General features: G+C 60.2%; 1 protein-coding gene across 1 annotated transcript; it reads right to left on the bottom strand.

The window, feature by feature from the left end:
* Positions 1–672: 672 nt before the first annotated feature.
* On the bottom strand, positions 673–24,807 carry GNA11 (G protein subunit alpha 11). Its single transcript, XM_075544957.1, has 7 exons — positions 24,623–24,807; positions 8,989–9,173; positions 5,878–6,032; positions 5,464–5,592; positions 4,536–4,665; positions 4,187–4,340; positions 673–3,244 (listed from the first exon to the last, which is right to left on the bottom strand). Exons 1-7 carry the CDS (start codon positions 24,756–24,758, stop codon positions 3,054–3,056), a joined length of 1,080 nt encoding a protein of 359 aa, XP_075401072.1. The 5' UTR covers positions 24,759–24,807; the 3' UTR covers positions 673–3,053.
* Positions 24,808–26,782: the final 1,975 nt, after the last annotated feature.

The raw sequence follows: 26,782 nt of genomic DNA, 5'->3' as shown, positions 1-26,782 counted from the left end.
TGGTCCTCAATTTCCCTTTCAGAAAACGGCTGGGCGCGGGAAGCCCAGGCGCTCTGCTGCGTCTGGTGACACCTGCTGGACGGGTGCCGAATGGCACCCACGGGACCGGTCTCCCCTCTGCAAGGGCAGTTGCGACCTGGGGCACCCTCCCCAGCACCCCTGGATCCTGAATCCGACTTCAGCCTCTGCCTCTACTTGGTCCAGACCTACCATGGCCCGCCTGGTCCAGTGCAGTCCCTCAGTCCCCAGCTTGGTCCGCACCCTTCCACCTGTTTGCTTGGCGGCCGGAAGGCGCCCGTGAGCACCGGAGTCAGGCCCGTCTGGGTTCCCAACTTCCTCAAAGCAGGAGTCCCTCCCGGGGGCCGCCTGGCCTTTCCAGAATGGCCCACGGAAAATCGCCATCAGCACCCAGCCCAGCCCTTGTGTTCACACAGGGAGCAAGAGGTCGCCCCTGGCCAGCAAGCACCTAGTGCGCGAACCAGTCAAACTCCAGACGAGCAGGACCGGGTGGGGGCGGAGGGGGCGTGTCCTCCGCCAGGGCGTCGGGGACAGAGTGGCTGTCGGGGTCCCCTGCCTCCAAAAGGCACAATGCCAGGGATCACCCGCGGGGCTCAGGACCCCCGCCCGGTCCCCAGGAGCCACTGACCAGCGACAAGAAACAAGGCCACCGCATTTAGGAACAAAATTTATTCCAATTTAAAACAGAGTTCATTTCAGGAGAAAGATATATGAAAAGTCCCTTTCCATCAGGGTTTCTGGACTTGGGAGGTCAGGGCCCCAACACCGTGAGCAAAACCCGTCGCCCGCCCGCTGGGGCCAAGGCTGGCCGCCCAGACTCCTCCCGCCCGCCCGCCCGCCCCGCCCCACACAATACATGCACTTGAAATGACAAAAGGCTTAAAAACGGCGCTGCGCTTCGTAGTCTTCTCTTAAATAGGTTAAGGTCCGGGTTGTCTTCGGCCGGCGCTGTGTAGTGTACAAGTGTGGTGGGGGGAGGGGACCGGGTGTGTCTGTGGGGGCGGCGCGCCCGCCCCGTTGGCACTTGTGAGTCTAGAGCTCACCGCAGGACGAGGGAGAGGGGGCATTGGCACAATGACACTGGGGGGCAGGGCCGTGGGTGGAGGCCAGGGCGCCAGGCTCCCCTGCTGTTGGCAGCTGCGCCTGGTTTGGGACCGTAGGTGTGTGGCACGGGACGCGGCGGCTAAGGAAATAAATTGGTCACAAGTACAGCAAAAACTCAGGCGGCGGGCGGAGTCCGGGGCCTCGCTGGCCACTGCTGGAGGCCACAGTCCCATGCCCCTTGCCACCCCTCCCATCCCCACCCCCCATCATTGGCGTGGGGGTGAGGGGGCGGGGCCAAGTGGAGGGGTGACGGGGCTTGGCCCTACCTCCACTCTGGTTCTGCAAGGAAACTGCGTTCCTGTGCGGTGGCTCCGCCCCCCGGGCCCCGCCCAGCTCTGGAATGTTTGGCTGGCTGCACGTGCACCCCTCCCCTTCCCAATGGTTAACACTGTCACCTGCTGCGGGGGTGACCCCCCCTCCACCCACCAAAATCCACCTTCTGAAAATGCTAAGACATGGAGGTGTGGCTCCTGGGGACCCCAGGTCCCCCGCAGGTCCACTACCAGCAGTGACTCATGGGATGGCTGAGCTGGGAGCGGCACAGTGCACCTTTGGCAGGGCACACACTGGACACCAGCAAGGGGCTTCTGGGCAGAAGCAAGGGGGCCGGGCCCAGACCACTGCCCTTTGGCTAGTCTCTCCTGTAGTTCTGCCCGGGAAGGGGGGGCGGAGAGTGTGGGCATCGCTGACAGTTCACCAGCCCAGTGACAGATGTGCAAAACGACAAGCAGGGCCAAGGGGGCACTGTGGCGATAGGTCTACATCCGGGCAACGATCGGGGACCCCACCCAGAAAACTGGAAAAGCCCCTCGCGTGGGGTGTCTGCCTGCCTTCAGTCACTGGGAGAGTTGCCGGTGGGCTCCGCCAGGCCCTGGATGTGGGCGGGGAAGTAGACCTAGGGCCATGCTGCACAGAGTGCCTGTGTGGGGTGGGGGGCGCGCCCTGCGGGGGCCCGGGGGTCTGCTGAACTGCTTCGGCTGGCAGCCTCGCGCAAGACTCGGAAGTGGGTCTCTAGGGCGCACACTCTCTCTGCCACTTGGGGACAGACCTGAGAATATTCGAAAAAGTCCCCACCGCACCCCACCCTGTCACTCATCCCACTGGGTGAAAAGAAATTTAAAAACACAAATGCCATGACGCCCGTGGCCTCCTGGGGCTGAGTGATCCTCCTCCCCCAAACCCCCCCTACCTCAAACCCTCGACTCGCGACCTCTCCCCATCCTGCTCCCTGGGCCCGGCTGGCCCTCAATTTGGGGTGCTCCAAACCGGCCATGTTTTGGCACCGGAAACACAATTCAGAGAAGCCTCAGGGTCTCAGCGGGGAGGGGGGCCTCAGTGGCATCTCCACAGGGGACACAGGGAAGGGAAGGGGTGTCGCTTGGACCCACAAAGCCAGGTCTCCTTGTTTTGCCTCAAAAAAAAAAGGTCAGGCACTTCCCAGGGTGGACAGCTGGGGGCGCTGCCCACCCCCTCTTCTTGGAGTCCAGGGAGCGGAGCAGCAGCCCCTGAAGATGCATAGGACGCAATAACTTAACAAAACCGGAAAATCACAGTCGGCCCGGGCTCCAGACCTTCTAGAACTGAGAGGAAGATGGGGGGAGGGGGATCAGAAATAGAGAGACATGGTGGCCGGCAAGACAGGACGGGTGGGGACCCAGGTGGCACCCATACCGCCTCCCCCCTCCAAACCCCCGTTTGGCTGAAAGGGGTGGCCAGGGTGAGGTCTGGGGGCGCCTGCGTGTGGCCAGTCCTCGTGTTTCATTGTTTCTTAAAAAAAAAAAAAAAAGAAAGAACAAAAACAAACAAAAAAACCAGAGCTTCCCGGCTGAGGCCGGGCGGGTGAGAAGGTGCGGAAGTGTGCGGACAGAGGCCACCGGCCGTGGCCGTGGCCACAGCCGCGGAGGGCTGGGCTCGCGGTGGGGGGAGGCGGCTCACACCAGGTTGTACTCCTTCAGGTTGAGTTGCAGGATGGTGTCCTTGACGGCGGCGAACACGAAGCGGATGTTCTCCGTGTCGGTGGCGCAGGTGAAGTGCGAGTAGATGATCTTGTCACTGTCGGGGTTCAGGTCCACGAACATCTTGAGGATGAACTCCCGGGCGGCCTGGGCATCCCGCTGGGGGCCTGGGCACCACGACAGGAGAGCGGGTTAGGTCTGCGCAGCGCCCCCACCAAGGGACCCCAGGGGGCCGCTCCCCACTTTGCTGTGCACCACCCTCACCCCCAGCCCAGCTGCGCAGGTTGCTCCCCCTCGGTCTCCAGCGGCTTCCCCTGCTGGATGTGCTGAGCAGCTGCCCCAGTGCAGAGGTCAAGCGCCAGCACCAGGCCCCTGGTCCTGCTGCCCCAGGTGGGCAGTGCCACTGCCCCACACCTGCTCATGCCCACCCTTCATACCCATGGACACAAACACACATGCACGTGTGTGCCCTCACATGCCCAAGGCCTGTCACTCCTGTATTATGGGGAGGGGGACATGAAGCCTCATGAGGACAGGCGCTGGTCAGGCCCCCTGGTGCCCCTCTGAGGGCCCGTGAAGGCCAGGCACTGTGCACCCACTTAAACACTTACAGGACCCCTTTGATGGAGCTCTGGACATGGGACACCCCCCAGAACACACTAATAAATAGGGCAACTCTCAGAGAACAGACCCATCCCCCAGCTCTCTGGCAGCGACCCTAGAACAGAGGCAGTGAGGGGCTGGGCGGGACCCTTAGGGGGGGGGTCACCCACACTGTGTGTGCCCTTCAGTTGGGACCCCAGGCAGGCGATGGTCCTAGAGGCTCCATCCTTAGCCCTGTACTCTGGTGGCCATAGGTGGGGGCACCCAACCCCTGCTCAGAGCTGTTCCCTCAAGACCTGGGTGTGACGTGACTGTGGCTGTGCAGCCACCCATTACCTGGACCGTCACGCAGGAGTGCGCACGAGGGCGCCCACCAGAAAGGCCACCCCCGCCCCTGCCCCTACCCCTGCCACAAGAAGACTAGGCTCTGGGACCAGGTAAAGCCCCGGGCTGCCTGACAAAGCCCCTGAGCTAGGAGTCGGGTGTCAGCCTGGGCCGGGGCTCACCGTCAAACTCGGGGAAGTAGTCCACGAGGTGGGAGTAAAGGATCTTGTCCTCCAGCAAGTCCTTCTTGTTGAGGAAGAGAATGACGGAGGAGTTCTGGAACCACGGGTAGGTGATGATGGTCCGGAACAAAGCCTTGCTCTCCTCCATGCGGTTCTGGTGGGCGGCAGGGAGGGCAGGGCCTCACTCCTCTGTGACACCCCCTTCCCCCCACAACACACACCCACCACCACCAACCCCCAACACCCACCCACCACCACTCCTCTGCCAGCCTGGAGGTCTGTCCTTGGTTCCGCCGCGGCCTCCCCCCTCCACCACCTACACCAGGGAGGCCCAAGGGGGGACACCCACCTCGTTGTCGGACTCCACCAGGACCTGGTCGTACTCGCTCAGGGCCACCAGGAACATGATAGACGTCACGTTCTCGAAGCAGTGGATCCATTTCCGCCGCTCTGACCGCTGCCCGCCTACGTCCACCATCCTGTGGACAGCACCAGGGCCCTGAGCAGGTGGTGGCGGCCAGCCTCCGCTCTCCCCCTGCCCCCCCCCCAGTCCACCTACAGGAACTGCCTCTCACAAGCCCATGCAGCCGTGAGGTCCTCCCCCTCCTGAAGTGCGGGCTGCCCACAACCTCGGCCGGAGTCCTAGCCGGGGGCACGCCGGGTCAACCCGTTTAGAGCCCGGTCTCTGAAAATGTGCTCGGTCAGGTGACCTCGAGGGCACCTTAGAGCAGGAGGGGGCCTGATCTTCTGAGGGAGGTCTGTGAGCCAGGAAAGACACAGGGACATCACAGCAGCCGCAGGGCAAGGAAGGAGCCTCAGAGAGAACTGAGCATACGGAAGCCCCACCTGGGTTTGGGCCTCAGACGGAAAGACGGCCATTTCTGCTCTGGCAGCCTAACCAGACTCCAAGCGGGTGACAGGGCAGCACCCAGAGGGAGGGCAACTGGGAGTGGAGGTCCTCACCCCAACCGCCTGCCCTGGCTCCAATCCTCAATTGTAGGTCCCTACTCTGCTGTCTTGCAGCACACAGCTGCGTTGGGCATACCAGAGTGGCTCCTCCTCATGCCCCATGCCCAGGCTAATGCAGGAGCCCCCATTTCATCTCCCAGGGCTCCGCCAGGTGCCAATCCCTGAAGGTAGCCGGGAGCTCCCAGGTCCCTCAGCACCTGTCTCTATGGCCATCGGGCTCGGGTCACTATGAGACATGTGCAGTCCTGTCAGGTCCCCCACAGGTGTCGGAGAGGCGGGGGGATGAGCGCCCCTTCTTGCCCCAATACCTGAAGATGATGTTCTCCAGGTCAAAGGGGTATTCAATGATGCCGGTGGTGGGCACTCGGACTCGCAGCACATCCTGCTGGGTGGGCAGGTAGCCCAGGGTGGCGATGCGGTCCACGTCTGTCAGGTAGCTGGAACACAGGCCGTCGTTTAGGGGTGGAAGATGGGTGAATGGGGAAACAACAGACCAAAATGTACTGGAATGTTCTAGAATGCCTGTCAGGGGTGCATGGGAGCAAGCTCGCTCCCAGGGCCTGTGCCCAGAAACTTCCATCCTGCTCCTCAGAGAACCAGACCCTGTCGGAGCAGTGGGGAGCTTTGCAAAACTGGAGTGAGGTGTTGAAGGGGCAAGGGGCACTCGGGACTTCTGGAAAGTTCTGGGAAGGTTCTGCCAGGCCAGGCGGGTTGGCACTTACTACTTGGCAGAGTCAGAGAGCTGGTACTCGCGTCTCCGGTCGTAACACTCCTGGATCCCAGGGTCCTCCCACAGCATCTTGATGGCATTGACGTACTGGTGCTCGAATGTCGTCACCTTCTCCACGTCCACCTCCCGGATCAGAAGGGCATTGGCCTGTGGGGGGGACAGGGGGTTGTGAGCTCAATGCAGGGGCCTGGCAAGCTGGGGCCCCATCGAGGGATTAGCTCAACCAGGCAGCATCTCTCCAGCCCCAGAGCTCAGGCTTCCTGTGAATATTCACCAGGAAGAGGCAGGTAGATCCCCGAGGTGCTGGAGGAGGATATTCAAAGTGCCACCGACAGCTCAAAGGGCAAACCAATCTGTCTTGGAAGAAGTAAGGCCAGAGTGCTCCTTGGAGGCCAGGATGGCAAAGACGTCATCGTCTTACATACTTGGGGTGTATCGTCAGGAGAAGCCCGTCCCTGGAGCAGGGCATCATGCTTGGTCAAGTGGAGGGGCAGCAGAAAAAGAGGAAGGCCCTCAACGAGATGGACGGGCACCGTGGCTGCATCGATGCGCCCAGGCACAGGGACAACTGTGAGGATGGCACAGGACCGTGTTGTGTTTCGTCCTCTGGCGTGCAGGGGTCGGTATGAGTCGGAACGGACACGGAGGCGCCCAACCACAGCAGGAAAGCCTGCCGACAAGGCAGAGACAACAAGCCAACAGGGCGCGCAACAGCGGGCCGATAAAACGACCGGCCCGGCCATCTAAGGTACAGCAGTTGCTTTCTTCCAGTCTGTGCCAAAGAAGACCAAAGGTCAAAGGCTCAGGGCCACAATGAGTCCAGCGGATGAATGGGCTGTGTTACCCCCGGCCCCGCACTAGCCGGAGACCAGAAGAACCAGATGGTGGCCGGCTACTGCTCTCATCAGAATCCCCACAGAAGGCAGAAGAGCGGGAAACACAGAGCAAACTCCAAAAAAGACCAGACTTCCTGGTCTGGAGAGACTGGTGCAGCCTCTGAGACTGTGGCCCTTTGATCCGAAACTGAGTCACACACACACATACACACACGCGCGAACACCCTTCAGCTGAATGACAGACATGCCTAGAGAGCCAACAAGCACACCCATAGGAACATGCTCCTCAGAGCCACTGACCCCCCCCAAACACAGCTCAAAGACTCCTCAGAGCCACTGACCCCCCCCAAACACAGCCCAAAGACTCCTCAGAGCCACTGACCCCCCCCAAACACAGCCCAAAGAGCAAGAAGGGACAGGAGAGATGGCAAAAAGGAACGGACAACCAGGGAGGAAGTGGGAAACTTCAGGGACACTAGCCGTCCATCCAAGACAGAGGCCATGGCAGTCATGGCAGGGAGCTCGGGTTAAAGGCCCCAGGGGTCAACACTCTCAATACGCTTTTAAGTGTTGAAAAGCTCAGGATGTTCCTTTGAGGACTAAGGTGCGCCTGACCCCAGCCACAGTCTTTTCAATGGCCTCATATGCATGTGAAAGCTGGACACTGACTACAGAGGACTGACAGAGGATTGGCGCATTCCAGTTAGGGTGTTGGGAGACTCTTACTGAAAGTGCCGCAGACTGAAGAAAGAACAAGCGTCTGTCTTGGAAGTAGGGCCAGAGCGGTCCTTAGAGGCAACAAGTGTGCGACTGTGCCTGGCAGACTCTGGAAAAGGGTGCCGGCCGGGGGACGTCGAGGGGCAATGAAGAAGTGGAAGGTCCTCGACAAGCTGGGTCGACACAGTGATGGCACCAACGGGTTCAAGCACGACGCGTGGGGCGGGTGGCGGACTGGGCAGTGTGTTGTCTTACTGCTGTGAGTCAGAACGGACCCCGTGACACCTCACACCAACGCTGCGCTGGTGGATGGCTGAATGGGGGGGGGGGGGCGGGTAGAGGGAGTACAGGTAAGAGGCCGGTGTGACAGAGAACACTTGTACACAAGTGCTCACTTCTGCTGTAAAGCTACCCACCACGCGTGTGGCCACGGAGCAGACAGGGACGATGCTATGGGAACCACTGAGGCATCACCAAATGCACTGCGGGGAGTGAGTCTCAGGGCCTGGGGCTCAGGACCGTAGTCGTGGGAGACGCCGAGGTCAATTGGCATAACACAGTCAGTCCACAAGGGCTTCAGTGAGGAGCGCCTGGGCGCTTGGCGGCTTGTGAGCAGCCATCTACGTGCAATTCTGCATCGCTCGCAGTCCAGAGGAAACAAACTTGACAAAAACTCAAGGATGCGGGGAAACAGTGAGTCTAATCATGAACATCAGTCTTCATGACCCTTCCACCTGCTCTGTAAGTGACCAACGCCAGAAGGTCCTGGACTGGAGCCCCGAAGGCTCCGGGTTACATGCTGGACTGCAACCCACAAAGTCAGCGATTCAAAAGCACCTGCAGCCCCTTTGAAAGAAGAGCCTTTCTACTCCTGTACCCTCACTCACTGTCTCAGAAACTCACGGGATGTGTTCTGCCCTGTCCTACAGGGTCGTTATGAGTTTGCCTAGTCACCCCCGTGTGAGAGCAATCAACTCTTCAAAACCAGAAGGGCAGCATTAGCCCAAGGACAGAGATTGGGAGAGAGAGGAGCAGCTTGGGAGGAAACGGGCTAAGTGATGGGACACGGGGAGGAATTGCTGATGGAGGAGTGGAGTCAGGATGCGTGTGAATCATTGAAGCTCTGCCAGGTTTCAGCTAACTCAGAAGAAAAATTTCAAAGAAACGCAGTGGAGAGTCGGGTCTGCCCCTGCTTGAGGCGCCTTGGGGGATCTGGGCCCCAACAGGTACCTGGTCACCTGCTCACGGGACCACCCAAGGCCACAAAGCTATCTTGTGGGCTGCCCCGGGAGTCCCATTGAGCATGAGCTTAGAGGCCTTCTGGGTTCATTTAAACCATCTTTGGACAGAAATGTACTCCCCAACCACTTGGCCAGCTACCATTACTCCATCGATGGCAGGAGGAGGCAGAGGGAGAGAGAGAGAACCCATCGGTTTCAGGAGCTGCCCTCTGCCGGGGCCTGGGGCCTCCACGCTCCCGCCCCTGTTCATGCCACCCGAGCAGGGCCTTGGGTAGACGTTGGGCCGGCCACGGGGAGCTGGCAGCTCACCTTGTTCTGGTCGCATTTGTATAGGATCTTCAGGGTCTCCATGGCCCGGATCATGGCCTGCATGGCCGTGAAGATGTTCTGGTAGACGAGCTTGGTGAAGCCCCGCTTGTCCTCCTCCGAGTAGCCAGCCCCGTGGATGATCCGCATCTGCTTGATGAACGTGCTTTTCCCGCTCTCTCCAGTGCCTGCAAGGGGGTGGGGGAGGGATGAGGGCAGGGCCGAGGGGTGGATCGGGGAGCCCCTCGACCTGCCCAAGGCTGCAGAGAACCCCTATGGCCAAGACTCCATCTCTGGGTGCTGATACAGGGCACACTGACACTGGCCTAGGGCGCGCCAGGTGCCTCTACAATGCGCAGGCGCGGGGCGCCCCCAGGCAGCCCATGGAATCGTGCAGGTGGGGAAACAGAGGCACACAGAGGTGAGAGTGTTCCTCAAGCAAGGCGCTAAGAGGGGCGGGGCCAAAGCCTGCTTATCGGCCGCCTCCCAGAACCCCTTGGTCCCCGGAAGGAAGGTATACTGGCCCTTGGCCTGGCCAAGGCGGGTGGGCGAAGAGCTTCTGGTGCATCCGGACAGCAGCTGCCCACTTTGCAACACTCTTATCTCTGCTCTCCTCCCACCTGCGCCCATTTCACACCTGACGAAACGCTGGCCGAGAGGCACCAAGAGCAGTGTTTGCCAAACACTTAGCCCAGAAGCACAGGGCCTGCCTCGTCAGCGTCAGCTCCGACCTCTCCCAGCAACCTGCCTGGGGTGGGGGTGGCCAGAGACGAGGTCGTGCCTGGCTCCTCAGCATCAGGAAACTTGCAGTGCAAACCCCAACACGGCTCAAGTGAAGCAGAACGCCCAGCACAGCATAGGTGGGCCTGATCTAATCAGTCAACAGGCTACACCGAGAAGATACTGCCCCCGCAGTCTGCGAGGTGAAGGAGAGCGTCATACAAAGTGAGGAGGGCGCTCCAGGAGATGGACTCGGCTCGTGGTGAGGAAGGCACCTGACCTGGTGGTGTTTTGTTCAGGTGCACACCGGCTCACTACAAGTTGGAACCGACTGGACGGCACCGAGTGAAGACAGGAGTCCCTGTGCTGCCCCTCGATGCTCCGCGGGGCACAGAGATCCAGGCGCCAGAGAGCACACTGGAAATCACCCAGGCCAAGCACTGTCCTGGCAGTCTGGGCACGCGGCAGGGAGGGGCCCGCGGGACGTGTGTTGAGAGTGTGGCTGGGGTCTCGGGCTCTGTGAGCACTCTGTATGGGTTTCGAAGGGTCAAAGAGGAGCCTTACGGGGCTGGGAGCATACATTTGTGGGGGAGGAGAATGGCACGCAGCCCCAAGTGCCATCGTGTCTCCAAGGTGCCCACGAAGACACTCTGCTATCTTCTCTGGCGCACAGCTTCTCTGAGCCCAAACAGGAAGTGCTAGGCAGGAACCGTGCTCCACGCAGGCGCGGGCGCTGCAGGGTCAGGTTAATCATCGGCGGGCAGGAGCGCAGACCTCTCCCCGCTCCTGCCATGGTGCCACCAAAGACTGAGGCTTCCCTGTACTGGCATGCCAGCCGCAGACCCCACGAGACCTGGCGGCTGGCCACTTGGGCCCAACATGCACAGTTGCAGCTGCAAGTTCAACTCTCTTCCCGAAGGACCCGCCTCCCCTTTCCCAGTTAACTCCACCCCCACCGGCTTGAAGACCCAGGCCTCACCACGGATCCACCATGGCAGTACAAACCCACCAGAGGCACCTCAGAAGAAAGGCCCGGCTCTCTAACAGAATACTTAAGAGTGTGGTGGAGTTCTGACACTTGGGGTGGTGGGCTGGGGGAGGGTGTGTGTGCATGCACTGGACTGAGTCAGACCCTCGCCCCCTTGGCGCCAAGTGTGGCAGCTCTTCCGGGAACCATCTGGACGAGCCTAAAACAGGACTACATGCTGCAGGGTCTCCCTAATGCCCCAGCCACTTCCTGTGCGTATCTGAGAAGGCCCTACTGGCCGTAGACAGGCGTCGCTCAGATGTGAGGCCACAGGAATCAAGGTGCTTCACGTTTCCACCAGGATGCAGTGGGCACAGGCACCGGGCCACCCCACAACCCCAGGAAAGCACGACTGAGATGAGCCCCAAGGTGGTGGTGTGGTGCTTGGGTGGGAGGGGGGGGGTCTAAGTCCCAATTGACCCTCCCTCTGCTCCAGCCTGGGTTCCCTGTAGCTCCAGGGGCGGGGCAAGGCAGAGCGGGGGAGGCCCAGCAAGTGGGCTGGTAGGGAGCTGGACAACCCTCTTTGCCCTGGGAAAGACTTGGGACTCTGGGAGCATCCTAAGTGGAAGAGGGGACACACCTGTCAGGTAAGATCAGAGGAGCCTTAACCCACAAACGCCGCTCTCCCAACCCCCCAGAAGTGGTCAGGGCAGCCCTGTGGGAGGAGCAGCTGGGTCTGAACCACAGTACCTACAGATGGGGTCAGCTATATTCACGAGGGCACACAATGGGGAGGGTGGAATGAGGGAGGGTGACCCGCACGCGCAGGCACTGCTCAGAGCCGGAGGAGGGCAGTGTCGGCTTAATGGCTGATGAAACCAGGTTCCCTTCCCGCCAATGCACCTCACACACAGCTACCGCTGTCTGTACGTGAGGCTGGTGTGCTGCCAGTCTGCCGAAAGGGTTACAGTGAAGCCTCCACCCTACAGCGAGGCAGAAAGGCCTGGCGATGGACAACTGAAAATCAGCCAATGAGAACCTTGGGCATCACAACAGGCTGGACCCCAGCAGACTATGGGAGGGTGCAGGCCCGGAGAGTATTTCTTGTGCGTGGGGTCACCCTGCGCCAGAAATGGGGCCTGATGGACAGGGAAACAAATATATCTTCCCTTGAGCTATGCCCAGGAGTAGGCCACCAGGAGACTGTAATTTCCCTTTCATTAACAGTATCCAACTGTGGTGTTAGTTAAGGCAGCAAGTCCCCAGGAACAAGGCCACGTGGCATGTCCCTCAGGACAGTGCTGTCCCTGAACGGGCTCATGAGGCAGAGCGGACTCCAAAAAGGCAATGCCTGGGATTCGGCCACTGGAAGTAAGGCCAGACCCAGTTGGCTGGGGCTCTGCGGGAGTGGCAGCTGCTGCAGCCTGGGTTTGGTGCCCAGGTCCCAGCTGTGCCTGCAGACCTGGCCCAGCACCTCCCTGAACACGGCGCCCTAGGCTAGGTAGGTAGCAGACTCCTCGTGCAGCATGTTGTGCACCCGTCTCAGGCCTGGGATTCTCGCCCTGGCCCACTGGGAACTGGCTGGCTCCAGAAGCCACTTTTCAGCATATACTGTACCGCCCCCGACAGACACACACACACACACACACACACACACACACACAGCCTCCAGAAACCCTCATCAACACACTTTCAGAAGCCTCCCAGCCCCGCTTTCAGCACAGCCATGTCGGTGGACCCCCTACTTACACATCACACACATACACACCCCGTCTCCAGAGGAAGAATCTGGCTCCCGGGTCTTATACCTCAAACCAGCACGTAGCAGAAGGGGACCAAGGAGTTTCTGAATGAATGGTCTCCAACTGAGAGGCCAATGTCATGGTGGCTCCTCTCCAACTCCACACTGCTCTGGGCACAAGGACAGCTGGCACAGGCCAAGGGCCAGTCCCATCCCATCTGGCCCCAGGACCCCAGCCCCGGGTCAGCTTCCCTATGGTCTGGCCAGCTGCCAGCTAGGTGGCCTATGCAGGCAGCGGGCAGAGGAGCCAAGAGCAAGTCTCAGTGCGGGGTGGGACCAGACTTGCAGGAGAGGAAGGCAGGGCCAGTGAGACCACCTCGGCCATGTCCAGGCCTTGACTACTCACCAGGGTCTGAGACTCGGCAGGTGGGCAGCCAAGGCTAGCGCACTGTGCTTCGCTGTTTCACTTCCGGATGAGCCGCAGGTACAAGTGCTGTGCCACTGTGCGGATCTGGCTCACAGGCACCATTTCTCCCACAGCAGGGTGCGGGTTTCCTTTGGTGGTTTCAAACGTTTTCATAATGTGGGTGTGTGTTTCATAGACTATAGTACGAGGACAAGGTTTTATCTTGTCATTCGATTCTCCGGACCAGCTCTTTGAAGCCCCCACCCCGTGTCCATCTAACTTTCCTTGGCTGGGAAAGCTCCTTTGGTGCTGTTTGCTTCCCTGTTGGGTGGGAGAGGGTGGGTGGGTGGGGAGGCGAGGCCTTCAGGCAGAGATTGGGGAGTCGGGAGAGAGATAGGGCTGAGGGGTGAAAGCAAGTGAGGAAGTACAGAAAGGAGCCTGAGTAGGCATGGGGGGGGGGGCGGAGCAGACAGGTGAGGCGCCTGCTGGGGTCAAGGTGAAACATGGCAGGGGTGAGAAGGGGGGAAGACCTGGTTAAGGAGGAAGGGGTAGGGTTGCGGGCACTGGAGTGAAGTCAGGGCAGGCGGGAGTGGGCAGTGCAGAGGGGTGAAATGAGGAGCGGTGAGGAAGGCAGGGCCGAGATGCAAGAGCAGGTTGAGGTGGGTCAGGAAGGAAGGGTACAGAAGGCGGGACCACGGAGTGAAGGCTGGCTAGACTGGGCAAGAGCAGGGTGGGCGGAGCATAGGGCAGACTGAGGGTGTGGCAAAGGGGCGGGGTGTGGGGGGTGATGAAGAGCAGGGTGGGCGGAGCAGAGGGCAGACAGGATGGAGGGTGTGGCAAAGGAGCGGGGTGTGGGGGTGATGAAGAGCAGGGTGGGCGGAGCAGAGGTGTGGGCGGAGGACTGCAGGCAGCAGAGGTGGAGGCAAGGCAGGGCAAAAGGTCGGGTGGGGCGGGATGGGGCGGTACAGAAGGGCATACTAAAAATTAGGAGCTCGGGCAAGAGGGCGGGGCAGATGGGTGGGGAAGGTGGCACAGCACAAAGCGGGCGGGGCAGAGGAGCGGAAGGTGAAGACAGGGCGGGGCTGAGCAAAGGGGGAGTGCATAAGGGATAGTGGGGGATGGGGTAGCACCGAATGGAGCTGGGTAGGTTTGCAAAGGAGGTGCAGCTAGGTGTCAGCTGCTCGCCAAGGGGATGGGGGACCTCGGTGCCCAAACTTGGGGTCCAGGCTGTGTTTAGTGATGGCGGAGGGCCATATAACAGGGGACAGCCCCAGTAGCCCCGCGGGCCTAGCCAAGCCTCCGAGAGCCTTGCAGCCATTGATGGTCATGGGTCAGCGCCAGTGAAAACGGGCCTGAGCGCCAGACTGGTGGGATCACGTGTATGCGTAGGCCTCACGCGTGCGCGGGCGCGCGCACCTGATCATGCTGTTGCACAGGTGGGTGCCTGCCGGCGTGCTTGTCTGTGTGCACCTGTGTGCAGGAGTGTGCAGGCGCGGGGGAGTGTTGCCTACAGGTCTAGCTTCTGGAAGCAGGGCCCCGAGGTCCGCCACCGCCAGGGAAGGGAAGGGAAGGCTCACTGTGTCAGCGAGTTCACATGACAGGCGGGGCTCTGGCGAGCCGGGCGGCAAGGCAGCGCCACGCCCTCTGCCCGAGCAAGCCCGGTCCAGCTAGGCGGGCGGCTAGCGGCGCACACGCACCCCGCACCCCCCTCGCTGAACTCAGTGCCACGGGACGCCCGGGGAGCAGGCGAGGACCCTGCCCAGCAGAGAGGTTGCCCAGCGGCTGGCAGTCACACAGCAGGGCCCGTCAGACTGAACTACAATGCGGACACCAGGGGGCCACAGTTTGGACCTCAACCCCAAGGGTGCCAGCGTGGGCGGAGGCAGATCTTATCATTGCGCTAGAGGCAAAGTCTCTGGGGTGCGGGATGGCAGGGCCTTGGGGTGCAGCCACAATCTTGCCTCCAGGCCGGCCACGCCCACCCGCTGTGACCCATGAGGAGGTGGGAACTGCAGCCTTTGCCGGACACTGGGGGGCGGGGTCAGTCGCCCACCACCTGTTTTTAAAGGACCCCATCCACTGTACGCGGGTCATGCCCCATGGAACACGGGAGAGGCCTGGGGGAGTCCGAGTCGGGCTCAGCCTGCCATCTACAGCGACTCTCTTGGGTCAAAAGCCAGGGTTCTCCCCCCAGCTGCCATAGGGCGCCAGTGAGCACCTGGGTCCTGGCCCGCCCCTCCTCGCTCACAGCCTTAGGGGCTCCTCCCTCCTGCCCAGTCCCCTCCGCCTCGCTCCTCGTTCTCAAAGGTTCCTTCAACTGGCCTGGCCCAGTCCTGCCTCGCCCCAGGGCCTTTGCACGACAGACCGGTCACCCCCCCCCACCTCCTCCCCCTAAGATCACTTTCCTCTTAGCTTTAAAAAGACAGCCTTCTCCTCTGGTATTCAGGTTTCAGCACAAACGTCACTTTCTCTGAGGCCATCTTTGGCGACCCAACGTAGAACATTAACACGCACACACACACACACACACACACACACACACACACACACACCTCTCTCTCTCTCTCTTTTATTTTCTTAATTGCAACTCAAAAAAAGTAAAAATCCCTATCATCAAGTTGGGTCTGACTTACTATGATCCCTTAAGAGCCCAAGCTCTGTCGTCCTGTGAGTGGAGAGGGCATGCCACCCACAGGTGTGGACATCACAAGGACTAGCCATAATTCGGGTGACGCTGACTTCCTTGGTCCCCAGACCCAAACTGGGCAGGGCCCAGTTCCCACTGCTGAAGGTTTTGATTGAAAATGCAGCAGCACTGTGGTTCTCGACCTGGGGGTCGCGACCCTTTGGGGATTGGACGTCCCTTCACAGAGCTCGCCTGATTCATCACAGCAACATGACCGTGATGAAGTAGCAACGACAATAGTTTTATGGTTTGGGGGGGTCACCACCACATGAGGACCTGCATGAAAGGGTCACAGCATTGGGAAGGCTGAGAACCGCTGCTGTAGCAGAATCCTGATCAAAAGAGGGGGAGGAAACAGAAGTTCAGACTCATGTGGAATCCAGGCTTTCTGGAGACAGCGGTGCTGGATGAACCCCCAAAACAACTGCACCGGGATATCTCAAGCCTCAGAGAGCACAGTCGTCTTTGATCCCAACCACCCTGTGGTTGTTAGGGACTGGCAGGCCGGTTCCAGCACACAATGACCCCATGTACAACACAACGAAGCACTGCCTGGTCCTGCGTCATCCTCAGTCACTGCTGTCCTGGAGTCCGATGCTGCAGCCACTCCGTCCATCCATCTTGTCAAGGGGTGCAGGTGGGGTTCCTTCCCTTTTCCCGCTAGCCCTCTACGCAGCCCACCACACAGACTCCAAACTCGCAGTCAGTGAGTTCATTCAGGCTCATAGTGACCCGATAGGACAGGGTAGAACTAACTGCCTCCCTGAGTTTCCAAGACCATAGCGCTTTGTGGGAGTAGAAAGCCCCATCTTGCTCCTGAAGAGCAGTTGGTGGTTTTGAACTGCCGACCTTGTGGTTAGCAGTCCAAAGTGTGATCCCACTGCCACTGGGGCTCCTCACCAAACAACACTTCAGCTTACTTAGGACGCAATGTCTGCTTTGAGCACTGGGTTCTTTTAGAGAGCTCTTCATGAGTCACGCAGAAATCAGAAGACACTCACTCAATGGTGCTTGGCTTCCACTAAATGTCCCGGCCAGGATCGCAACAGCTGAGTGGTGATAAAAATGGAGAGCGCTATGGACCAGAACTTCACATTCTTAAGGAATCCACACTCAAAGGACCCTAACCCTAACACACACATGCACCCAGACCCCCCCACTCACGCCTCTTCAAACTTTGAATCAAAACTCTCCCCACTGGCCCCCAAGTCCCGTTTACACTAAGTAACAATGTAGGCCCCAAGGGTAAATAGGGTCACACCCGAGGGTACCGTGCTACTTCCCAAAGACCCTCAAGAATAGGTAACAGACCAAGGCCACCAGGCAGCACCGGGGAGAAAGTTCGGGGGGTGGGTGAGAGCACTGAGGGTGGAACACCCGAGAGCAACATGGAGGAGGGGCTGACAGGGCAAGAATGCCCACAGGCCAGAGATCAGTGTGTCTAGGAAGGGGGGAAGGGAAGGTGGGTTTTATCCACCAAAAATCAAAGGTGTTTTTTGTTTGTTCCCCACCCCCACCCCACCCCCGACTTCAATGAAGAATTCTCTCGAAAGGTTGGATGAGAGGGGTGGGGACAGGGAGGCTCCAGTGGGTGAGGATGGCTGCACAGTTGAGTAAGGCGCCCCTCAATGCCATGAGGTTGTTCACATCAAAACTGTTTTGGGAGTGCATTCTAATGTGTATCTTCTCAACAATCAAAGAGAAAAACTCAAAAAGAGTAACGGCAGATGATGGTCCCCCTTAACATACACACCACACACACACACACACACACACACACACACACACACACACACACACACACACACACATACACAGAGTGAATTTTCACAATGGCCCTAAGACATTTCTATCTCAGTGCAGCACCTCACTGCCATGGGGTGTAATTCCCACTCACAGTGACCCTGGAGGGCAGGGCAGAGCTGTTAGCTCTCTATGGGATAGAAAGCCCCGTCCTTCTGTCCTTCTACGGAGCGGCTGAGGGTTTTGAACTGCTGGTCTTGGCGGTAGCAGCCCAAGGCATAACCAATCCACTACAGCACCAGAGATCTCTATTTCCATCTGACAGACGGGAAAAGCCACAGCGCAGAGGGAAGCATGAAAAGCATCAATCCTGAGCCAGCAGCGAGGCCGGGAGGGCAGCCCACCACTGCCTGCCAGCTCGGGGCTCCCGAGTATGCTGGAGGGCAGGACCCCGCTAAAATGTCCAATGCTGAGAAACAGGAATCTCTCAGCACCCCATCTTTTCAGGGGATCCTGGCACATCCCCGGAGCTAGGAGCTGCTGGAAGCTGGACGTGGGGACCCAAGGGTAACAAGCCCCTCTGGAGGTCTCAGCCGTCTGCCATGGACCCGAGACCTGGTGACAGCAGCCAGTGACACAGCTGTTTCTCTGCTAACACGAAAGCCAGAGGCCCAGGAGGCAGGTACTAGGGTTGGGGCCTCACACGGGGCTCATTCTGCCCCCAGAGGACATGTGTGGGTATCATGACTGGGGAAGGGGGTGCTACAGGCACAGAGTGGGTGGAGCCCCCGGGCTGCTGTTCAACACCCTGCAGTGCCCGAGGCACCCCTGCCCAGAGCAAGACCAGCCAGAATAAGCCCAGGAATGCCCTGCTGAAGGTGGCCTGAGGGGCAGGTCATAGTGGGGGGGTCCCCTGTGCTTTGCTTCCTGCCAAGAAACTTGAGAGGAAGGGGCAGCAGTGGCAGCGGCTTACAACATGCTAACCAAATATTCACACCACCATCACCAATTTCTCTCTGCCTTCTGCTTGGCAGATAGGGAAACTGAGGCAAGGCACAGCTGTAGCCTCTGATCTTCTGCAGAACCACCTACCACCTGCACCCATAACCTCACCCACAAGATTTTACCCCTAAGGTACTAAGGTGTGGTGTGGTGGGGAGGGGCATCTCGGAGTACAAAATCCAAAGCAAACCCCAGCTGCTGTGGAGAACACTCAGACTCTGTGTGGCTGGCTGGTGGGGTGGCGGTAGGAGGTTATCACCAGGATGTTCTCTGAGGCACCTCTGCGTGAGCTCGAACCTCCGACCTTCCCGTTAGCAACCGAACATGTTCTCCAGTGTACCACATCCGGGTCTCTGTCAACACTGCCCCTGCCCCCCCCTTTACAGTATATGCAAACAGACTCCACCCCCAACCCCAACCAGTGGCCCACCAGGTGGAGGGTCCAGGTTGAGGAAGGAGCATGGGTTTTAGCCAACTTAATGATGGGACAGGCGTGCACGCTTCCTGAGCCCGCGGCTGCCCCTTTCTCCCTCTGTCCTGGGGCCAGGGGTGTGGGGTGGGCTGGGCCTCGCAGCCTAACCCACACAGACCATGCCAGGCCGGCTCTCAGGCCTCAGCCTGCTCCAATCCCCAGCTCCCCAGGGCCGCCAGCAGGCCGCCAGGCAGCCCCACCACAAACAGGAGAAAGTGAAACTGATGGTCGAGGAACACTTCCTCCCCGCCAACCACGGTGATGGCCACTGGAGAGGCAAGCAGGGCACTGGCCCCTGGAGGCCCCTGGAGGCCCCTGGAGCCTGAACCACGCACCTGGGAGGTGGGAGGAGGCCAGGCTGGGCTGGCACTCAGTCCTGAGCTTCCTGCACATGTGCATACACATGTGCATGCGAGCGGACACACACACACACACACACACACACCACCCCCCCTTTGGGGGCTAACCGCAAGATCGGTGGTGCAAACCCACCCAGTGGTGTGCGGCAGATGAAAGGCCTGGCAAACTACTCCCGGAAAGATGGCTGTCCAGAAAGCCCCACGGGGCAGGGGCAGGGGCAGGGGCAGGGGCAGTTTCCCTCAGCCACACGGGAGGCGGAACTGACTTGGGCAACAGGTTTGGTTTGGTTTGGTCTGGTTGCCGAGTACACGCAGCTTCCTGGGGTCCGTGCTGCACCCAAGCCTTCCGGTCGGCTTACATGTTTCCACTGCGCTGGGCGCCCAGCCCACGGAGGCAGCCCCTTCATGTGAAACCATCAATAAAGTGAGGCCGAAAAGGAGGCAGCCTGGGTGAGTCACTGGACTTCCTGGGCCTGGGCTTGCAGACCGAGGTGGGGACACGAGGCTGACACCACCACCACCACCACCACCACCCCTTGGGCAGGCCCTCGGGGGACATGACATAAGGGACTCTGAGGGCACTGATGGCCTCACCAAGCCCCTCCAGAGTGCAGGGTCCACCCTTCCCGTCTCTGACTGGCCACACCCTGCACGGATGGATCCCGTGCCTGGTCCGGGCCCTCGGGGCCGGACAGGAAGCCTCCAGAACTAACCACCGAGCTTTATTTAGAAATCCCGGAGTCGCTCTGCTTGGCCGTGCTCAGGGCCACTGAGACCGGGGATCTGAAGTTCAAACTGCAGATCTAACAAGACAAAGGGAACTGAGGCGTCCAGGGTGACTGACAGCGCAGACCACCCAGGAACCCTGGCCCCGCCCCCCAGACACCTTCCTTATAAAATCGGAGAGGATAGCCAGGCCCATGCAAAGGCAGAAGGGTCAGATGGCTGGGCGACTACCGCCCATGACCCTGCACAGTGCATCTCTCAGCCCCCACTGGCTCAGACGGGAAAATAAACAAGGACGTGGACAGGAATTACACGCATGCTGTTCGCCGTCACCTCCCGGGTGGAACTGTACCCCTGGGATTTCTAGGATGGCTTTTTTCTTTCTTTTTTAAAGGTGGCGGCCAGGTCTTTCTTCCTCAATACCCCGAGGCAGTTCAAACCAGCACTGTAACCTCAAACCGCCCACTCCACCCAGGCTCCTGGCAGACAGTAAGGCCTGCTAACTCCGGAACCTGTGGTGGGCAGAGGAAGCCTGTCCGAGAAGGAACGTGCAAGCCGTTTCCACTAGATGGGTCACGGGAGCGCAGGAGACCCAGTGAGGAGCGGCCGCCCAGCCCAGTCCCAGCACACATGGGACTTCACAGTGACACTCCGGGACCCTGCGATGCCGTGCAATGAGTTACCACTTGCTCTCACTAGGGGTGCCCCTCACTCCAGAGAAGCAGCCAGCCCCAAGTTAGAAGTGCTGACAGGAGATCCCGCCTTAATTATCCAGAAAACTGAGTTGGTTCCTGCTCCCCTCTCCCCAGCCCCATCCTCTGGAGTAACACCATCCTGGGTCGGATGGTGTCAACCTAGGGACTCTCAGCCCCTGGGACACCCCCCCCCCTCACTCAGTGTGCAGATTTCCAGGTGGGCCGCATCCCAGGATGCTATGAGGTCTGGTGATGGAACTCCAGCTGCAGAGCCTCTCAGGGTCAGTGGAAGCCCCTAATCCGGGGGCTGTGGGGGCACTGGCGGGTGTCATGACTGGGGGCTGTGGCTGTTGGGTGCCACTGAGCCGTCTGCCACCCTCTGCACCACAGAAGAAACACTGCCCAGACCTGCGACATCTGTCCTCACCACTATCCCCGTGCTTGAGCCCACTGAGGCAGCCAAGGTGTCTGTCCATCTCATTCAGGGCCCTTCCCTCTTCCGATGCCCTTCCACTGGGGGAGGAGGGTGCTATCGGTAAAGTGAGTGGAAGCCAGGGGCACTGTTCAACACCCCAGAGAAGGCTGTGGACCAGGGTCCGCAGGGTGGGGGTCGGAAATATGGGGGCACGAGGTGGGGGGAGGAAAGGGATTGTGCAAGAAGTCCAGGCTGCAGGAGCTATGAGGGAAGTTTCAGGAGCGGTAGGGGCAGTTCTCGAAGACGAGGACAGAATATGCCTCTAGCCTTGCCAGGACCCCCACTCTGCCACTACCACGAAAGTGACATTCACAGACTGCCGGGCTGCCCTCTGGGCCCCACAGCCTAATAGGAAAAGAGATAACAACCAGATAAACTGACACCCTCATGGGGCAGGGGTGACATCCATTAGCCAGGCGTGGGTCGATTCTCAGTCACTGCACCTCACAGGCAGCCACCACCTGCCCATCGTGGAGGCCGGCAAGTTGCGAGGCTGCTCAGCAGATTCAGAAAAGCTTCCGGACTAAGATGGAGTAGGAAGAATGGCCTGGTGACTGACTTCCCAAAACCAGCCCATGAAAAAAACCCTCTGGGGATCACCCTCCACTGCCTGCCAGGCAGACAGCCCCATCCCATTGCATGCAAGATCACAAGGAGTTGGGGCAGAGGGCGGGGGTGGGGGTGGGTGGGGGGGTGGACAACAATGTAGAGATGGTGGGATGGAAGGACAGGAGGCTTTAACAAGCCCCCAGCAGACACACTGCCCCCAAGTTGATTCCAACTCTAGGGTTTCCAAGGCTGTCCTTAGGGGAGCAGTGAGCCTCCTTTCTCTCCCGGAGCTACTGGTGGGTTTGAACCATCGACCTTGTGGTGAGCAGCCAAGCACTTACCTAAGACAGTGCCACCAGGGCTCCTTACAGCCAGAGCAGCCAGCTTCCTGGCTCCTGGGGGTGGGGGCCACGACCGTGCACCCAGGGGTAACCCCAGCTCCCACCCAGCAGTCCAAGCAGGAGCCATGCAGGCTCTGAGGGTGTGGAGCCTGGTGCCAACCCAGGACTCTCCCCTCCTTGGGCTCCAGGAGCCGGAAACTGCGGAGCTGGCAGGCAGGGGAGGGGGAGGGAAGAATTCCAGGAAAAAGCCAGGCCTGGCTCCCGCTCCAGCTCAGTGCTGGTCCCCCAGCCGCCGGAGACAGGAACACAGCCACCCACGGCTCCCCCCACCACCCTGCTGGGCCAGCCTCAGCCAGACCCTCGAGGGGCCCCTGCAAAACGGGACAACATTCGTCCCCGGCTGGCTGCCTGGGAGAGAGGAACAAGGCCCTGGAGGCAGGTGCTGCGAACAGCAAATGTGCCCTGCTTGCTCAGCAGCCCACTGGGAGGTTGGAGGTTCCAGCCCACCCACAGGTGGCTCAGGAGAAAGACTTGGCAGACTGCTTCCTGAAAATTCACCCTGGGGGAGCGGGGCGAGCCCCTGCACCACCACCACCACCAGTCAGGGATCAAATTCTAACCCTTCCCCTGTGACCTCCAGCCCCACCCCTGGGGCCTTAGAAGCTTCCCAGCAAGGGATCCTCAGACCTGCATCTGGATGTTGCTCAGATGTGAAGGTATGGGGTGAGAGGGGTCACAGGTTCTGCAGGAATTAACCCTCAAGGGACTAAGCCCAAGGTACCTCCTCCTCCAGGAAGCCCTCCAACCCCACAGCCCGCTGCCTGCTTGTGGGCACAGATGTATGCCTTACTTGTCCCCCTGAGTAGCACAAAAGGCTGGCAGCTAAAACCCACCCAGACTCTTCAGGAGAAAGGCCTGGCAAACCGCCCCGGAAAGACTGGTGGTTGGAAGCCCTCGACTCTGAGGGGCCCCTGCCACCCGGGGTGGAAGCGTTCCTGGGATTTTCTCTCCACTCCCAGAGAGGGTTACAGTCGCAGCAGCCCACGGGGGCAGCTCTTCCGGGTCCTGTGGGTCAGTGTGGACTCGATGGCAGTGACGAGTCAGAGTTGGAGTGTGGCAGTCGTTCGAGAAACAGACTGCCAGGCCTTTCTTCTGCGGCGCCTGCCAAACGTAGGCCACCGTTCAAATGCCGAGTTCTGGGTTGAACCGTCCGGCAGATACCGACAGGTTAGAAATCACACCATTCCTTACAGGGGCTCATCTAGAAGACTCCATGAGGTGGTTCTGCTCTGTCACCGTGGGTTGGAGATGAGTCCAACCACCGCAATGGCGGCCCCTCTCCCCTCCAGCCCAGGGCCAGGAGGGTAACGGTACACCAACACTCTCCGCCAAGACCTGGCACCTTCCCGGACCCGAGTTCACCTCAAACCGAGGACCGCCAAGTGCCCTTCGGGGGCACCCCCACCCCCAGTCAGAGCAGCAGGCGCCATTACCAAGTGTCCCCTCTTCCCAGAGTGAAAACAGGCCCTGGCGGGAGGGCGGGAGAGGGCTTCTGTTGTATAAACCACCTTCCCTGCCCGCCTCCGACTTGGAGGGAAGTCCTTCCACAGCTCTTATTTGGGGTGACAACGCTTGGGAGGCAGCTGGCCCCGCTCACTACCTGCAACAGGTGAGTCCCGACACAAATCTCCATAGCACCCCCCACTGCAGCAGGAGGGCCCCCACCAGAGGGGACATGGAATGGGGGAAGGGTACCTAAGTCCCCACAAAGCTTCCAGAAAGGGGGTTGAGGGTACAGGTAGGCAGATGCATTGGCTCCATGGGTACCTTCAGATCGCAGCCCAACCTCCAAACAGGAGAGTCCCCAAGAAGAGGAGGCAGTTTTCTGAGGGCAAGGAAATGGCCCTGAAGGTAGTGGACTCAAAGGCACAGTAGTCTGGAGGGGGACAGGGGGGCACACCCCTGTCCCCCTGTGAACAGGGATCAGGACACCTGCTGGTGAGAAGAGTCTACATAGGATCCTGAGGGGGTTGGGGTGGGGGTGGTACTCAGTGAGCCAGTCATGTGGGAGGAGGCAAGGTTTGAGGGGTACACTCCTGACCAGCTGAGGCAACCTGGCCCAAGAGGGGCTTGAGGGCACAACCTCACCAGCAGAAACAGAGCTCACTCCAGAAGGCTGAGGGGTGTTACCTGGCCAGCAGAAGCTTGGCTGACCCAGGTGTTCTGGGGATCCATCTAGACAGTGAGATTCTGGGGTACACCCCTGGCAGCCGAGCAGGGCTAACCAGGGTTTTAGGGTCTGCATTGACCAGGAGGCAGGCTAGCCCCAAGCAGTATAGGGGGCACACCATAGCCAACAAAGGCAGGGCTGACCCCGGTGTCCTGGGGGTCCGTCTGAACAGGGGGATTCTGAGGGTGTCTCCTGGGCAGAGGGGGTAAGCTGCCTATTGCTTTGGTGGCACCCGGAAGTGGGGGTACACCGGGCCCAAGGCAGGCTGCCTGGAGGTGGGGGTGCCCTCAGGTGGGGCACACTCAGCCAGGGACAGGTTGTTCCTTGGCTTGGGGGTACCCGGAGGTGGAGGCGCATCCAGGGATGCATGCAACCTGGAAGTGGGGGTGCCCTCGGCCGGTGGGGGGGGGGCTGCGGGCTGCCAGGAGCGAGGCGCGCCCCCCACCAGGGGCCGGCTGCCTGGGGGCCTGGGGGCGCCCGGAGGCGGCGGCGGCGGCGTGCAGACAGGCCGGCCGCCCCACTCACCGAGCAGCAGCAGCTTGAGCTCGCGCCGGGCGTCGCGCTTGTCCCGCCGCAGCTGCTTCTCAATCTCGGCGTTGATCCGCTTCGACTCCTTCACCTCATCGCTCAGGCAACACGCCATCATGGACTCCAGAGTCATCGTCCCGGCCCCGGCCGCCGCCGGCCACCCCCGCCGCCGCCGCCGCCGCCCCCCGGCCCGGCTCCCGGCCGGAGCCGCCTCGACCGCTGCCCGCTTGGCCCACGGAGCCCGGGTCGGCGCGGTCCCGCCTCGGTGGCTGCCTGCGAGCTGCCGCGTCCCGGCTCACCGCGCGCTCCGCCGGCGCCCCTCAGCCCGCGCCCGCGCCCGCGCCCCTGCCGCCGCCGCCACCCGCAGCCGCCGCGACCGAGCGACAGCGCCGGACAACCTAACGCCTGGGAAAACAGCGCGCAGACGGGCGGCCGGCGCGGCCAATGGCAGGGGGCGGCGGCCCGCGCGCCCACCGTGGGGCGGGACTAGCGGCGCCCGGGGGCGGGGCTTCGCGCCGGCGGGAGGCGGGGCCAGGCCGGGCGGGGGCGCCCGCGGGTTTGGTTGCGCCGACGTGGGAAGGGGGACGCGCCGCCGGGAGCCGGGGCGCGGCCGCCCGGGATTGTGGGAATGTGGCGGACTCCGCCGCCCGGCTCGGCCCGGCTCGGCTCCGCTCGGGGCCGACCAGGAAGAAGAGGCTCGCCGCGAGCAGCGGGGCCCGGGCGGGCGGGCGGGGGAAGGGGGGCGGGGAACCCCAACCTTCCGAGTCTACGCGTGCGCAGGGAGCCGCCGCTTCCTTGGGGAAGCGCCCTGGCCGGGCCCGAGAGGGAAGGAACGTTCTCGGCCCGCTCCTCCATTCAGGCCGCGAGCATGCATGGACCGCTTACTGCATGCCGACCTGCAAGGCTCTCAAATGCAACGCGGGGCGGGCCGGCTTGGAAGGTGCATTTTGTGCTGGCAAACCTAAAGCAGACATGGGACATAATAAGAAAGGGGGTCACGCGTTATGGTGACAGAAAGGTCAGCGGTTTGAGCCCACCAGATAGAAAAAGATGAGGCCCGGTCAGAATCGACTACGAGGCAGTGGGGCTCTTGGGGGGTTGCCTGTGTTTTCGGGCACAATAAAATGTCCGACAGGAGAGCTGAATGGAAGCTCCATTTTGTTCCAAGCGTCTGCTCCTACATTCCTGAGAATTAAATCTCGACTTGATCCCTATCATGTCCATATGGGCTTTGGGCAGCTGGCTGCGTGGAACGGGAGACCTTGGCTCCCTTATCTCCTTGAACCAGCGCTTGCCCCAAGCCGCTCTTAGCAAATCTTAAGGATGGAGGTCAGGAAGGTTGGGCCAAGATGTTCAAAGAAGATGATAGTTGAAAATAGAATCGCTAATGACGGCACCTATCTTGTGACTGAACGGGCAAGCTTCGTCCACTCTCCTCATCCCCCTCCCCATGTTTAACTGAAAAGCAGACCTCCCCCTCTGTACTTGAGAACAACTCTGTATTCTCTGCAGGGTTACTTCCCAGTTTGCAGAATGTTTTATCCCCCGCCCCTCCCAATAAATCTCCTCTTAGGCCTTCCTTAGCCCTCAATGTGCTGATAGCGACTGAGGTAAGATTAGAAGGTTCCTCATGTGAAGCATTCATGTGTGTCCCTTGACTCCTGTCTCCACTGGCTGTGACTGAGGGACCAGACTGAGCTCCACTTCTTGCATGGAAGCTCTCGGGGACTTAGACTGTTTTACACTCTTATTTTCAGCTTATACCCTAAATGTTTTGTGAGTTCATTACTGACTTAAGTGTGGTGAGGCTTCTGCCCCAATTCTCCCAAACCTATTAAGCACAAACATTACAAGCACGGAAGCAAGGTCCCGAGGCAAACCCTTGACCAGGGATCTGGTTAGTCCACTCAGTCCACATTTCAACTCCTTAAGTTTGAACTCGGGCTATCTTTCTACAGTGCACATCTGGGTCTCAGCACGCTTTACTTTCAGATCTTGCGCTTGCTGCGTGCATTCAAGTTTCGGTGGCGGATTGAGTCGCTGTTTTCCTAACAGAGGGAATTCTCTGGGTGCTCAAATGAGCAGACACTAGCGGCTTGTTTGGGGGGGGAGGGCGGGCTCAGGAATGGTTTTCCTGAAGATTGTTTGGAACATCAG

Source organism: Tenrec ecaudatus, chromosome 1, assembly GCF_050624435.1.
Source record: "Tenrec ecaudatus isolate mTenEca1 chromosome 1, mTenEca1.hap1, whole genome shotgun sequence".
NCBI lineage: Eukaryota > Metazoa > Chordata > Mammalia > Afrosoricida > Tenrecidae > Tenrec > Tenrec ecaudatus.
Note: the sequence above shows the minus strand (reverse complement) of the source record. Positions and strands in the feature narration are given on the sequence as shown.